Here is a 15,817-nt window from a genome sequence, read left to right as displayed (position 1 = left end):
ATTTAAAGATGTATCTTTTTCATGAAACATAACCCTATAACCACCTACATATAAGCCAATTACTTAATTCAATGGCCATTAAAAGAAATGTCAAATTAAAAAAAATGGTTGTAATAAACTCATAGAAAAAGGGTATTATCAATTATTAGTATGATACACTTTCCTAGGGAGCTTTCAAAGTTAATTCTGTATACACGTAACTTTGCTATTTTCTTCCTTTGTAAAATATGAAAAAAATATTAATATTGAATGTTTTCTGGATGACTTGAAGCAACACTACAAATAAATTAACTATGAGGCTTCTTACTTTAAACAGGGCTTGGGTTGTTAGCTACGCTATTTTAAAAGAAAGCTGTCACTAAGTCAAAACCAAATAGAAACCAGAAGTCATGATCCCACAATGGAGAATTTAAATACCCTTTGTGAAAGAAAATAGGGGCACAAAAAGAAATATGCCAAGTCTTGGGGCACCTGAGATAGTGAAGGTCCTGGAAAAGGTGGCGGCTGCTCACTGGATGGAACACCAGCTAGAAGTTCAGTACCCACTGACACAACCTACAGACAATGAAGAAAAATTCAAGTCCATGAGGCACTGAAATGTAAAGACTGGAGAACAAATCAACAATTTAAATTGCAGAAGCATAAGAATAATATGTATCTATAATAGTTAAGGCGTGCTTGTCACCTGGGTTGCACTCTTAAATAAAGGACACTGTAACCATGATACTATTATAGGGGACATTGTGACATACCAATAAAATGAATAGTAAAATTTAATAAGAAGTTAATTCTTTAGGGAAAATAGAGTGAACAAAGGTTGTGTGAACATGAGAGGCATGGTCCAGATATTTTTGAACCACTTCTTTGGTACAGTGTAATCAGGCTTTTCCTAAAACAAACAAGACTTTTCTGAGAAAACGAAAACAATTCAGAAGTAACCAAGGGTCAGGCCTGATAACAAAAGGCATCAGAAATCCAATACTATCAAGCAATTTGTTTTCTGTCTGAATAAAGCTTCTATATTAACTACTGTTAACAGGATTTCCTATCAATGGCAATGCATATAATACAGTATGAGAAAAGTATATAGCCTTATTATTTGGAAAAGATCAGGGAGATTTAAGATGGCACAATGAGAGAAAACCCACCATAGCAGAATTTGAAAACACCTTCTAGTTATTTTATTTCTAAGATTAGATTCTTTACTCTTCCTTTGTATCACATTTATTATTAACTTTCAATTTTTTATTGACCCTATATTATACATCTGTGGAATCTAAGCAAGGCAGATAATTTGCTTCATTCTTATTGAAACAAAGATTATGAACTTGTTACTACCGTGTTTCCCCGAAAATAAGGCATCCTCCGAAAATAAGACCTAGCACATGGAAAGATAAGACATCCCCTGAAAATAAGACCTAGCGCAACTTTGGGAGAAAAAATTAATATAAGACACTGTCTTATTTTTGGGGAAACAGGATATGTATAATTGCCAGTAGAAGCATTTAGCTCTCTTTTGGGATAAATTCCTTTAATTTGTACCAATTGGGAAGAAAAGGCTGTAATTTTACCTGATTATTATAATTCTAAGAAAATCATGCAGTACAGATAACCACCAAATCCTATCATATTTCAAAAGGAAAAGTATTTCATGTTCAATGTACATATACACTAAAATAACCTATTTATAAATGACTTATAAATAAATAAATCAATTTATTAAAAAAATTAGAGGCCTGGTGCACAAAATTTGTGCACACAGTGTGTGTGTGTGTGTGTGTGTGTGTGTCCCTCAGCCCAGCCTGCACCCTCTCCAATCTGGGACCCCTTGGGACATATTCAGGACTACTGAGTCCCAACCGTTTGCCTGTCTGATTGCCCATAACCACTTCTGCCTGCCAGCCTGATCATCCCCTAACTACTCCCCTGCCAGCCTGGTCAATGCCTAAATGCTCCCCTGCCAGCCTGGTCCCCCCAACTTCCCTCCCCTTTAGACCTGATTGCCCACAACTGCCCTCTCCTGCAGGCCATCTTATGGTGGCCATCTTGTGTCCGAATGGGAGAGGACATCTTGTGTGTTGGAATAATAGTCAATTTGCATATTTATTACCTTTTTATTATATAGGATACCAAGTGCCTATTACCAGCCAGACAATTTTATAACTTCATTTGTAATTTGCAAGGCTGAGTGGAAAAAATGCATATATTAGGAGGAAAAAGAGTGGTTATAGTTATTAAATTATTTCAAAACAAGAATCTTACTGGAGCCTTAGTTAAAGGTAGCTTTGACGGAGCAGTTGCAGGTTTCACTCCTGGTGTAGTGCTGACTGGGGCTGAAACATAGCTGACTGAAGTAGAAACTTGCCCAGGTGTTACCACTGGTATAACAGGCAATCCAGTTGTTCCTAATGGCAAACTGGTTGGTGGTAAACAAGTACTTGTAGTTGATGTCATGAGTTTGCTGGGTGCAACAGCAGTGGTTGGAATTCCTGGTGTGGCACTGGTTTCTATTACTAGTGATGTCTCCAATGAGACAGAGGCATGTTGAGTTCCAGATGAGCTGTGTTCACTAAAGAGAGATCGCAGCTTTTCCTCTAGAGTCTTTATGTCATCAATCCCAGGAGCTTTGGGCTGTGCATCAGCATCTATTTCAGGACAGTGTGTATGAGGCTGGTTGGGAAGCAAAGCTGGTTGAGGCTGACTATGAATAAGTGTCTGCTGTACAGCAGGCACATTGGCAACAGGCTGTACCAAAGGTGGAATAGTAGGTACTTGGGGTAATAAAGGTGTAGAAGTAGGTCCTGCTGCTTGGGGAAGACCAGGAGTAGAAGCTATAACTGAGGGAATGACCAAAGGATGCACCCCACCAGGTTGAGAAACGGAACTAGATACTACTGCTCCTGCAGAAGAGGAGGATGGTGCAGAGTGGGACAAAGTCAATCCAGCTGTACTGCTATGAGATATTTTATCAAGTGAGTGTGCACTAACCACCACTGTCTCAGCTAGAGTAGGAGCAGAGGTGCTGCTGCTAAGCTGAAGAGATGGCTGTGAAACTACGCTTGGGAATGGAGTGGTGGTAGAAACTGAGGTTAATGTGGCTGCCCCTGTAGTAGTACTGCCTGCTGACGGCTGAGATAATGCAGGTGGTAGTTTAGCCCCTGGGGCAGCAGCACTGCTCACTGCAGAGGCTGAAGTTGTTGAAACCGGTCTAGAGGGGAAAGTACCTATACTAGAAACAGCACTCCCAGATGTGGGAGCCAGAACTGACTGGGATGTTGCTGATGTTGAGACAACTGCAGGTATCGTGATGCCTGAAACCACGCTGGAAAGTACTGGTGATTCTTCAGACACAGGTGGTATAGAGAGTTCACTTGAAGTTACACTCGTGCAGGTAGTAATCCCCTTTTCAATGGGCACTGTAATCTCAGGCTGAATTACTGATGTGGAAATGTCATTAAGAGGGCAGCTAGTTACAGGGACTGATACTGAAGATGTGGCTGCTGCTGTGGTGGGGACTCCAGCAATGCTAGCCATGGAAGGAGTTACTATTGGAAATGTTGGTCCTGTCTGACTAAAGTTGGGAGGTGCTGTATTGGGTCCTTCTGTCATCTGGGCATTTTTAAGTTCAGAAAAGGCCTGCTGTAGACTAAGGGATGAAGCAGAGTGAGACAAGTTCATTCCATGAGACGTAGAGGGAGCAACTGCAAAGGAAAAGAAAAAATTCAGAATCAGTTCATTGTTAAAGGGTGGATTCAAAAGACTGTCCTAGCAATCTATTTTAGGCCACATACCAACAAAGTTTAAAAACTCTTCCAAGGGCCCTGCTGGTATGGCTCAGTTGACCTATGAACCATGAGGTCATAGTTCAATTCCCAGTCAGGGCACATGCCCAGGCTGTGGGCTTGATCCCTAGTGTGGGGCATGTAGGAGGCAGCCAATCAATGATTCTCTCTCATCACTGATGTTTCTATCTCTCTCTCCCTCTCCTTTTCTCTTTGAAATCAATAAAAATATATTAAAACAACACAACACTCCCAAGGAAATGATAGGCTCTAAAACAGCAAAGTAGTTAGATCAAAGTAAGTTAGAATATAAGATTACCTATTTCTGAAAACAAACACAAAACCATGAAGTAACCTCAAAGCATATGCAATAGAACTAAATGGAAAAACAAACTGTGTATCTACACAGTATCTACTATGTGGATTGTATCTAGTTATGGCTATCCCTTTTGACTCTCTTTCTTTAATCTTTTCTATTCATCACTTATTTCCTTTTTTCATATATTTATCTAAAAATTTTCTACTCTCTTTTATTGTATGTGTCATTGTTTGAACTATTGCTAGATGACCTAGCTTCCAATAGAGCAGAGATGCCACAAATTTTATAGAATTATGTGGTAGAAGCAATTCCTTACCCGTATCTGATATTTCACTGGTGAAAACTTTTGATTCTCGTAATCGACTTTCTGGCACAGGACTCACTATAAACCGTCTTCCAGCAGAATGAACAACTTGAGTTAAAGAACTGGCAGGAATGCCTAATTTAAAAGAAACAAACCATTTGATTGCATTATTATTATACTGTATATATGTCACTGACACGAAGCTTTAAGATTTCATTATTAGCACACTTTGGTCAAAAGTAAGAGTAAACACGGAAAGAAAAGAGATTCACCTATTTGTTGTGTCATGGAAGATGCAGGAAGTGGTTGTTTGAACTCTCCTTCCAATTTCTACAACAAACAAAAGTAGTTCAATTCATTCTCAATGCAATCTGAATTAGGCAAATTGCCACATGCAAAGAGAACATAAATGTTTGATCATCTCAGACAGATGATCACTGGACATTTTGTTTGGCACTACAGTAACACGTTAAATAAACAAACCTTCACTATGGAATTGTTGAACCTACTTGAGAACCTGAAAAGCCATAGTCATCCTTTCCCTGTAGACTCTCCAATCCCTGGTCACCCTCTGGTTCCACACTGACATCCTCACTGAGCATTTCATCAGCTTTTTCAATAATTTCCCGCACTTGATCCACAAAAGACTCTCTCTCTACTGCTAGGATGAAGTCATTGTTCACCTGTAAAAGAAATGTGATGTCAGTCTGATTAGTACAATGCTTCTCAAGCTTTAAGTGATTCAATTACAACTTCATGACTCTGCCCTATCTGCATACCACCTATATTATTACTTACTTGATATGAAAATTCTTCAATACTAATTAGACATGTCCTAGACAAAAACATCCAAATCACAGGCTTGGTGTACTGGTTATATTCACATAGAAATAAGTGTAAAAATAGATTACAAAATACTATATATTTGGCTAGAGCAGTGGATACTTAGATCAAATACTAAAGCAAAATTGGAACTCCAAATGGAGACATACCATAATTGTTGCTATCTCCTCGGGATTGTCACCATCTAAATCAAATTTGAATGTAACCATTTTCCGATTATGAGTCTCTAATTGACATTCTACTACCCGGTCTCCTTTATTTGAAACCTAAAAAGAAAAAGAAAAGGTATCTTTGATGACCACATTCACCTTTGTTACTGAATTTGAGAAAGTAATACAGATTATCACTTGAACATAAGCCTGATGTTACCACTGTTATTCCTGGCACTGATACTCTGCTTCTTAAGATATAAAGAAAATATTAGCCTTTGAGGCACATACTCATCTTACTGAAAAGTTTGAAAGAAATGTAAAACTTTTCTTTTTCTAAAAGCTAAATAAAGTCTTATAATAGAAATATGAAATTTAACAGTATCATTTGAGTGATTAGAATTTCATCAATACACCTGAGACTTAGAAATATCTACATAATATAAATGATATGAAACCCACATATTAGCAATACTTACATTCAAAATTCTCAATTTTGGGCGAGAAGTCTTTTCATGACGAGATCGACTTCTTACAGATTTTCGATTATGCCGTTTTGCAGTTCTCCCTTCATGCCTTCCACTGGATGATGGGACATTCTCATTGCCATCACTCATACCTGAAGCAACATCTGAATGTGCACTTAAAAAAAAAAGAGTTCAGTTTACAATATGAGATTTAAAGTTTTGATATTTTTAAGTTTCGTACCATCCTACTACCAGTCAAGGATAGAGGATTTTACTTACCTGTCTATAGAAGAGACCAAAGTGGTAGGCTGGGTAGGTTGTGGCTGTGCTATTGGAACTGGCTCTGGAGGAGCAACTTGAGAGACTCCCTGAGTACTCTGTGAACAGAAAGGATAATTCAAATCTTGGCAGTAATACATTTTATTTTTTATTCACCATTTCCAAAAAGCTACTCTTTTTATTTTTCTTATCCCTCCTCTAAGTCCTAGAAGCACTAAATTTACTAGTAATTATCAATATTCAGCATCTACAGATAGTGGACTTAAAATTCCAAAGGAAGTTTCTAAAGCTAGTTTCTGATATAGACTGCATGGTGTGATACCAGCCAATATAGTTGCTATCGATAGATAGTGAGAAACTATAATTTGCCATGCAGCCAGCCATCTTACCAGAAGTGTGCAATATGGCAGACAGAGTAAAGTGCAAAGATGATTCAGATCTTTCTCCTAGTAGGGCAAACATGATTACTGGGAGCACAGCAGGATAAGATATTCTTATGATTGCCAATGGCAAGGATTTGTGAAAGGAGAAGAATAATGGCTAAAGTACTAGCTAGAAAAGTGAAGTGCTAATAGGGTTAATCTTCTCCAAGGCACACTCACTTCCCAACAAAACAGCCAGTGGCAACAAGGCCCCCACATTGGCATTTCATTCTGCTGTAAGAAAAAGTCATTCAGAAGTTAGTTTGAAATAGTCTCCAAATGAGTTCTAAACCAGCGAACCTATGTTTCTGCTCTGTATTTTTTTTTCCTCCCATTATATATATGTTTTAGATGTAAGCATGCAGAAATACCATTTACCTCCAGAGCTGCTTGCTGGGAGGATGTAGTGGGGGCTTGTGCTAAACTCACTGCTGGTTGGGACACTTGAACCTGTCCTCCTGTACTGCCCACAGGAACTATAAGATTTGATTCCATATAAGGCTGCACCACTGTAGGAAAGTAACCTGGTGTAGCTAATGCTTCTGTAGACATGGGAGGGGATAAGACTGTAGAAGGGATGCAAACAGAAGCCACGCTGGAAGGAGGAGCAATATTTGAATCTCCTGGATATTGTAGTGGTAATCGAGGTGGGAAGCCCTGTGATAGAAATGAGGAAGGTGAGTTAGTGCAAGTCAGGTCATCAAATTAGCAAAACAGCATGACATGCCAAAAAGAGAAAAAGAAAGAGAAAAAGAAAGAGAGAGAGAGAGAGAGAGAGAGAGAGAGAGAGAGAGAGAGAGAGAGAGAGAGAAAATGCACAAAGCAAGAAGAATAATAGCCCACTCTTTTTCTAATAATTTAAATATTTCTGATTTCAATTTAGGGGACAGGACTCTACAACTGTACTTTAAGTTGCTGCTTGTTTCTTTCCTCCTAAAGACTATTTAAATAGGAGGGATATATATAATTCCTTCCAGAAAAAAATATCTACTTTCCAGTCATTCTTAAGTGGAAGAATGAAAAAGATCTTCAAGGTATCAGTAATTCCAGTCATATCATGACCTGCTAATCTCCTAAATTCAAACCCTGAAGCTTTTTATTGTACCTTGTTAGCTACTCTATTTATTCTTCCTATTAGAAAAGTAGCCTGATGTACTCTTAGTAGCTATATCTAGCATTCAATTAGCTTACACCGAGTTTTAAGGGAACCATTTTTCTCCCAAGAGGGACCTTTAGGAAAATGGAAATGAATCAATTGTTAGACATCATCACCCTATTCTTTCTCAGAATTTTACTGTTTTAGTTTCTCTAGGAAAGATCAGCAACTACTGTTTTTGCTAGTTATTCTGACATTTAACTACTATATTCTCAAGTCCTTGATTGTCTACTATAAGAACCAAACCCTCTGGTGCCCTCGTTTTTGCTAAGCAACACAATACCTGGTATAGAACATCTCCAGAGGGAAGTGGACCCTCAGCAGCTTGTCCAAGGTTAGCTGGTAGTCCAATGGACTGAACTGCTGGCTGCAGAAGCTGTGGGTGAACCTGACTTGGCAGCTGAGTCACAGGCTGCAGAAGGGTTGGAAGCTGACTAGAAGCCACAGTTGATCCCCCTGGGATCACAGCTGTTGTAGCCGATGAAGCCAAAGTGAGCAGAGGCTGATTAATGCCAGCTGCAATTGTGATGGGAAGGGTTGAGAAACCTGTCTGAGCCGCAGACACATGAGGAGCAGAGATAGGAATTTGAGAGACAGAGTACTGAGGGAGTAAGGAAGCAGGGAGTGGCTGTCCCATAGGGAGGAAATGAGCACCAGAATGGACTGGAACAACTGAGGGTTGTGTTGCAATTGAGATCTGAGGTTCGCCTTGGATAGTTGGTACTGGCTGGGAAACTGGAAGCTGAGAAGGTAAAGAAAACAAAACAGACAGATTTAAAAAAAAAAAAAAAGGCAAGGCCACCAAAGCAAGCTTTATGTATTAGCTCAAAGGAATGAAAATTTAAAAAGGAAACAATAAAAAGAAACCCTGGATACATTAGTGTAAGTTAATATGCCACATAAAAATAGGGAAAGGATTGCAGGATACAAAGAGATTGATTGGCTACTGTTCCAGATCTTTGTAGAGACGTTTACTAACGCTTCATTGTTCAACAATAAAATGAGGACTCTTCCACAGGAAAGGTTTTTTTTTGTTTATAGCATTAATTGAGATATATTTCCCATACCATAATTCATTGGCAGGTTTGCAGTCACTAAACCTATGACTGCTATTACAACAGTTACTGAAATTCAAATGAATTTCTTCCCAATGGAATTACATTTCATCAATATTGCCTGTAACAAAGGCCTATAAAAGTAGGTATATTTACTGTATTTCACTGATTCTTGATGTAATTATCCCTCTTCAGCACTCTGTCATTTTAACATTTGTGAAACTAAGATATATCTTACAATTAATGGTGTGTCAGTACTTAGTGATACATGAAACACTGGTGCATTTTACAACTGATAACATCTCAGAGCAATAAAATATGACAGAAACAATAAATTGTGCCAAAATACAAGCACAACAAGCTGCAGTGTTGAAGTTGGAAAAAGGTAATTCAGAAGAGCATTCCTTCTATGGGGCACTTTTCAAGTGACTGGAAGAATGCCTTAGAAATCATTCCATAAAATGGGTTTTTATTACTTACTGTCATTAGGCAATGAGGGATAAAACAATGCATAAATCTATATGAAAATACAGCATATTCCCTGGGATATTACATAGCTGACACAATTCTAGAAAATGTACTGTTTATTAACTCATCAGTTCTAACTCTTGTCAAACCTAAAAGTTAAACATTTTTAGATGGTCACTGCTCAGTACATATCCATTTACATTAAATAATACATATGCACAAAAAGAGCATTTTTTTTTACTTCATTTTTTGCAAAAAACAACAACCAACTTTGATATTTCACTATTAGAGAAGGTAGAAGTCTATCTACATAAAAGAACAGGTTACACAAAGTTCCCTTAGCATATCTAAGAAACCATTTACCTGTTTTCCAGCTGATACTTGAGGCAAGACCTGTGAAGCCTGAGGCTGACTCACGGGCTGTGCAGTAGTGGCCTCACTGGAGGTCGTTGTCTGTGGAAGTGAATATTGCACTGTCTGTTGAGGGGGTGCTGTCTGCTGTATTCCCTGTGCCTGAGAATAAAATATAATTACTCAGTTTTATTTCAAGTCATTAATAGCATGTTTTTAAGGAATTATGTTTGCCTAAGGCCTTCAGTGTCTGAAAATGATTTTAGTAATCAAGACATACACAAACCCAAATTTATCAATTTCCCTTTACATTTCTTTTTTTTCCTCTGGTGCTCTTTATTTGTATGGTACCACCAAAAACCATTAACCGATGTTTCAAAACTTGAGTCACCACTGATTCTTCACTCAACCTTCCCCCTTGCCTCAATAGCAGGTCATTTATAAAGATCTTTAGATACCATATCCAAATAGGTCCTTCCTCCTCCAACCCCACTACCCATTTTTCCCCTATTTCTACATTATCAGCTCTCACTTTGGTCCTCTATTAAACTAATCCAATCTCCCCTTTAATTTTTCCATTAACATATTTTATAAACTGCATAATTAATTTACTTGAAAAATAGCTCTAATTATAGATACAAAATAGTGAGAAGAGCATTGTATTAGCAATTTTAGTTTTATCATCTACTAGCTGTAACACCTTACAGACTGTTCACTTTACTGCCAAAATCAAGTTTCCTTCTTTGAAAATAAGGACACTTGTCAATTCAAGTCAAAGCAGGACAAAGGGAATGACATTTGTGAGGCACTCTGGTGTAACACGCTAAAACTTAATGCATGACAAATATTTGTACTCAAATACTAATTTTTATAATAAATTAACGGCTACCTTTTGTGTAAGAAAATCTGAACTTTAAGATTTTCTAATACTTGTAACTAATTAAAAAATTGTAATATAAAAACAATACCTGCCTGTAATAAACATTTTAACCAATACATCAGATTATAAAGTTAAATGAAAATACCCCAACCCATTTCTCAGTGGCAACCACTATTATTTAGTGCACACCTTTATGATTTTTTTACATGTGTAAGTACATTTTCCTTTGTTAAAATAAAAACATGCCTGTTACATTAAAAGTGTTCTTTAATATGTTTTCATTTCATTTACCAATGGCATGAATGTTCTGATGATGACTATTTTGGTTGATTTTTTAGAAAAATAAAATCACCAGTAGTCATGTTTATTTTATTCTTATTTAACTATTTTTGAAAATGCAGTTTTCTTATTTTAACTTTTAAAAAAATGAGGACAAATGGCTGCTGAATTATGTAAAATATTTTCAGCAATTAGAATTTATCTATCATACTTATGCAACTATAAGGCAACTCTGAATATAAGAAAATTCCATTTTCCCACTGAAAAGAACAACAAAAAACTGGCAAACCTTTTTGGTAAACTTGAATATATTTAAACTTTCAGGAATTTACACGAAAATACTACATTTATCAAAGGTATTAATTTATATACCTAAATATGATTGCTTTTATAAGTATAGTAATTTAGAAGTATTGCTACCTCCTCTATCATTTAAACTCTTTGTATTTAATACATCGGTGTCTTTGTCTTCACTGAAGCTATGCTATAGTGTTCTGGAACATAACATGATACTTTCCCTTTGCATCTTGAGGTAAAATTTGCAGTGACAAGCATCTGTTTGAGTAATATTGGGAGAGGTGATTTTTTTTTGCATTTGTCTTATAGACTTATATTCATGTTATCTCTGTATTAACTTCTTAAAGTAAATAAGTTGTTTACAATGACACACAAACTGGGAAGAGTAAAGGATTGACTTGGAATAGTTATTCACCTAAGAATAAGAACCAAGTCTATGCTTAGTTTCTTAACATTTATTTTAAAACCAATTCTGTCGGAATTTGTCTATAAATATTTCCAAACACATACACTATTTTTAAGATCCTTACATTTGTTCTCACCAGTTTTATTTCATTAATATTTTTTTGGTTATTATTCTAAATAAAGAACATTAAGAGTCTGTGATATGAAAGTATGATCAAGGCTAGAATATATGGCGATTCCCTTCTTTATACGAAAGAAAATGATAAATTTGAGAAAAAAAATCCCCATCGTATATTTGGGTATATGATTATTTCTCCCAACAGCATAAATGCAGAATCATGCTTATATCAAGATTTGGATTCTATCAGCTCATTCCAATCAGCCTTTTTTTTGTTTGTTTTGTTCAAACCAGCCTATCCTGACTGTGTACTATCTGTTGACATGAGTGTTGAATAAAAAATATATTCATGAGCCTAAACTAAATAGAAACTAAGAAATACCTGATGATTTTACATGTGCCCTACAGAAGAAGTTACTAAGTAGGGTAGCTCATGAGTTTTCTTATGGCAACAAACGAAGTTTTCCAGTAAAAGAAGCTATTTTTTAGTACCTCATATCACTAAAAGGTACTAAATAAAAACATGAAAAATAAAAACAAGTCCCTTATCCATTATATTTCAGAAACCCATGAAATAAAGTAAATTTCAGCTAAAATATATTTCTTGCCTAGCTCTAATAAAACTAGAGATATGGTTTCCTAAGGGGTAAAATAAAAATCATATGTAAAAACAGACTCTACTCATATAGTACAGATTAAAATCTTTCTTTTTTTTTTAATTTATGGAACTCCAGTAGCTAAAACAAATAAGTGCAGCTTCTTGGGTACCTTTACAGAATCTAACTCCCTATAGAACTTTAATACAGAAGAAAAGAACACTATAGAAACCTAGAATTCTGACTTGTAATTTTTAGTTCTATCCATTTACAGATTTATATGACCATGGAAAAATTAAGTATTTTAAACTGCAAATACTTGACTCAATTTTATGATTCTATTTAATTTAAATATCATGCTATCTTATCTAATAAAAGAGTAATATGCAAATTGACCACACCTCCGCTATACCACAAGCCACCCCCACCAGCCAATCAGAGTATGCAAATCAACTCCAACCAAGATGGCTGCAGCCACAGAGAGCAGCAAGGAGGCTTGGGTTTCCCAGGCAATGTAAGAAGCCAAGCTTTCTGCCTGCCCTAGCTGGCCTAAGCCTCCACTCAAGGCTACAAAGTTTCAATTATAGAAGGTAAACAAATCCAAATAGAAATGGTGACAGCCACAGAGCAATCAGAGTCTTGGCTCTGCTCCAAGCTACCAAGTTTCAGTTGTAGAAGGTAAATAAATTACAGATACCAGGGCCTCCACTTGGGTTGGCAGGGGGCGTGGCTGGCCTGCAAACCACTAAAGGCCCCTGGCCAACACCCCAAGGGATCCCCACCCTGACCCAGGTCACCTTTCAGGGCAAAACAGCTGGCCCCCACCCATGCACCAGGCCTCTATCCTATCTAATAAAAGAGTAATATGCAGATTGACCATCAGTCCAACACACAATATGGCTGCTCCCATGTGGTCAAAGATCCTGCCTCCATGTGGACACAAGATGGCTATCACAAGATGGCCAGCAGAGGAGGGCAGTTGGGAGGCACCAGGCCTGCAAAGGGAGGGCAGTTGGGGGTGATCAACTCTGCAGAGGAGGGCAATTAGGGGTGACCAGGCAGGCAGAGGAGGGATGACAGAGGAGCAGTTAGACATCAATCAGGCTGGCATGGAGTGGTTAGGGGGTGATTAGGCTGGCAGGCAGAAGCAGTAGGGGCATTCAGGAAGGCAGGCAGGTGAGCAGTTGGGAGCCAGCATTCCTGGATTGTGAGAGGAATGTCCGACTGCCCGTTTAGGCCCGATCCCACTGGGACATCCCTTGAGGGGTCCCAGATTGGAGAGGGTGCAGGCTGGGCTGAGGGATACCACCCTCCACCCCTGTGCATGAATTTCGTGCAAAGGGACTCTAGTATTTAAAATAAGTCACAAAATAAAAATTATCTTAAAAAAACAAACACACACACAAACATAAATTGATCCTATTTGTATTGCAGAGATAGTCATTTAGAAATATTTTGTCCACAGAAGAGTTAGCTACCTAATTCTTTTAACCTGATATTTGTGGAATTGTCTAAATAGAGTTATATTAGAAATTCCTATAGAAAGGGGGAAAAAGAGTACACATTTATATTTGCTCAGATTATTGGTATTGGCTCTGGAGACTGGTATCCATGATAATGCTTCTATCCTCAACCAGCTTTATATAACTTTTAATCTATATTCTTCTTCTTCTTCTTCTTTTTTTCCCCCTAATATATTTTATTGATTTTTTACAGAGAGGAAGAGAGAGTGCTAGAGAGTCAGAAACATCGATGAGAGAGAATCATCATTCAGTCGCCTCTTGCACACCCCCTACTGGGGATGTGCCCACAACCAAGGTACATGCCCTTGACCGGAATCGAACCTGGGACCCTTCAGTCCGCAGGCTGAAGCTCTATCCACTGAGCCAAACTGGTTTCCGCTTAATCTATATTCTTATTGGTAGTTGCTAATATTAAAACAGAATTATAATAGTTAAGGTTGGCAAAATGTGACTACTCAACTTAACTATAAACATATATACATTCAAATATTTGTCTGGAAGAAACAGCAGGAGAAATACAAAGCATATAAAATTCCCAACATCCACATTCTATAAGATAGATGTGTTCACAGAGTTAAATGTGTATATAGCCAAATTAACCTTGTACAAAGAACACCTGATCTTAAACTAGTATCATATGACTATATACATGGTCACATGCTGGACCAAAAGCAGGAAATTTGTAATAAGAATTACAAGCTTTGGTCCTGGCCGGGTAGCTCAGTTGGTTGGAGTGTCGTCACCTATACCAAAAAGAGTTGCTGGTTTAATCCTCAGTTGGGCCGCATATGGGAGGCAACAGTTCGATGATGTTTCTGTTTCTCTCTCCCTCCCTCCCGCTAAAAATCAATAAATATATCCTCAGGTAAGGATAACAGCAATAACAACAACAACAACAAATAATTAAAGGCTCTGTTTCAAAAAGCAAAAGGAACAGAAGCCAACTTACAATTTGGTGGTTCAAAAACACACTTTGTAGGAAACTATGTACCATACAGTAACTATATATTTTATTTGAAATAGTTAACATATATTCAATTGTTCCAAAAAGCATTATTTCCCACGCAAATAATTATTACAAATATCACTAGTGATGATGCTCACAAAAGAACAAGTCATATATATAAGAAATAAAATTGATATTCTTTATATTATTAAAATATGTATTGAATTATTTGTTTAAGAAGGCAAATACATTTTACCAGCATCAATGATTCTTTAATCTAGTATATTGCTCAAAAATACATTAAATAAAGGAGATTTTATAAAATGTTACTGAATACGAGATATGTTATGCCTCTTGATTTTCCTTTCAAAAACTTAGTAGGCCATTTACATCAGAAATTTAATAAAAATGTAGCAATGAATTATTCTCACCTGCTGAGAGTGTTGTATGGGTTGGGAAGATGAAACCCCTGTTACAATACTTGAGGATGGCTGCCCCTGGCTCTGCCCCTGTGCCTAGAGAAAAAAAGTAAATTCAATAAATTAGAAAATCCCTAAAGTAAATGTACAGAGAAGTTAGGCTTTGGCAATAAATGTTAAGCTCCTGAGAATTTGCTTGAGTAAAATGAAACATTAGCTTGATAAAGTATATGTGGAACAGACTGTAGGGGAATCTTTTGTAAGAAAAGGTTAAGAGAAGAACATTCTCTGATCCTATACAAAAAACACTGATAGTTAAAACCTAACCACTTCTGCTCAGGCTATAATTTTAGCTAAAAAAATGTAAGATTCCTAATATAATTGTTAATGACAATAATCAGGAAAAAAGTAATAAGAATATCAATGTAAAAAATACCTCTCTATAAGTGAACAACGAAAGAAGAGTATTTGATAATGCTAATTTGGTTCCTTTGCTATTTCTTGTAGTGTCATGGTGACTTTTATGAAAAATGTAAAAAAAAAAAAATCTGTTATCATAAATTGCTTACAGTATTATTTCTCAAGCAAGGGCAATTTTGCCCTCACCTCAGGGAACATTTGGCAGTATCTGAAGACATTTTTGGTTGATGCTACTTGCATCTACTGGGAAGACACCAAGGTTGTTGTTAAACATCCTATATTGTGCAGAACAGCTACCCCAAACAAAGAACTATCATACAAAGTAAAACATCAATAGTA

At 37.0% G+C, this 15,817-nt stretch overlaps 1 protein-coding gene across 17 annotated transcripts in view; it reads right to left on the bottom strand.

The window, feature by feature from the left end:
* WNK1 (WNK lysine deficient protein kinase 1) overlaps positions 1 to 15,817 on the bottom strand; it is a 136,918-nt gene that overhangs the window by 23,743 nt on the left and 97,358 nt on the right. For 10 of the 17 annotated variants that reach the window (XM_036457110.2, XM_036457112.2, XM_036457113.2 and 7 more), the window contains 12 exons: positions 15,071 to 15,154; positions 9,608 to 9,757; positions 8,005 to 8,463; positions 6,944 to 7,222; positions 6,144 to 6,241; positions 5,877 to 6,039; positions 5,398 to 5,514; positions 4,915 to 5,088; positions 4,678 to 4,735; positions 4,418 to 4,540; positions 2,263 to 3,701; positions 472 to 555 (listed from right to left, as the gene is read on the bottom strand). In XM_036457110.2, coding sequence (XP_036313003.1) covers positions 472 to 555; positions 2,263 to 3,701; positions 4,418 to 4,540; positions 4,678 to 4,735; positions 4,915 to 5,088; positions 5,398 to 5,514; positions 5,877 to 6,039; positions 6,144 to 6,241; positions 6,944 to 7,222; positions 8,005 to 8,463; positions 9,608 to 9,757; positions 15,071 to 15,154 — 3,228 coding nt within the window. Of the gene's footprint in view, positions 1 to 471; positions 556 to 2,262; positions 3,702 to 4,417; positions 4,541 to 4,677; positions 4,736 to 4,914; positions 5,089 to 5,397; positions 5,515 to 5,876; positions 6,040 to 6,143; positions 6,242 to 6,745; positions 6,800 to 6,943; positions 7,223 to 8,004; positions 8,464 to 9,607; positions 9,758 to 15,070; positions 15,155 to 15,817 lie in introns of all 17 variants that reach the window. The other 7 variants (XM_036457111.2, XM_036457118.2, XM_036457117.2 and 4 more) reach the window with 5 other exon arrangements.

Source organism: Pipistrellus kuhlii, unplaced genomic scaffold (genome assembly GCF_014108245.1).
Source record: "Pipistrellus kuhlii isolate mPipKuh1 unplaced genomic scaffold, mPipKuh1.p scaffold_m20_p_3, whole genome shotgun sequence".
NCBI lineage: Eukaryota > Metazoa > Chordata > Mammalia > Chiroptera > Vespertilionidae > Pipistrellus > Pipistrellus kuhlii.
The sequence above is the reverse complement of the archived record's forward strand: the minus strand, read 5'-3'. Positions and strand labels throughout refer to the sequence as shown.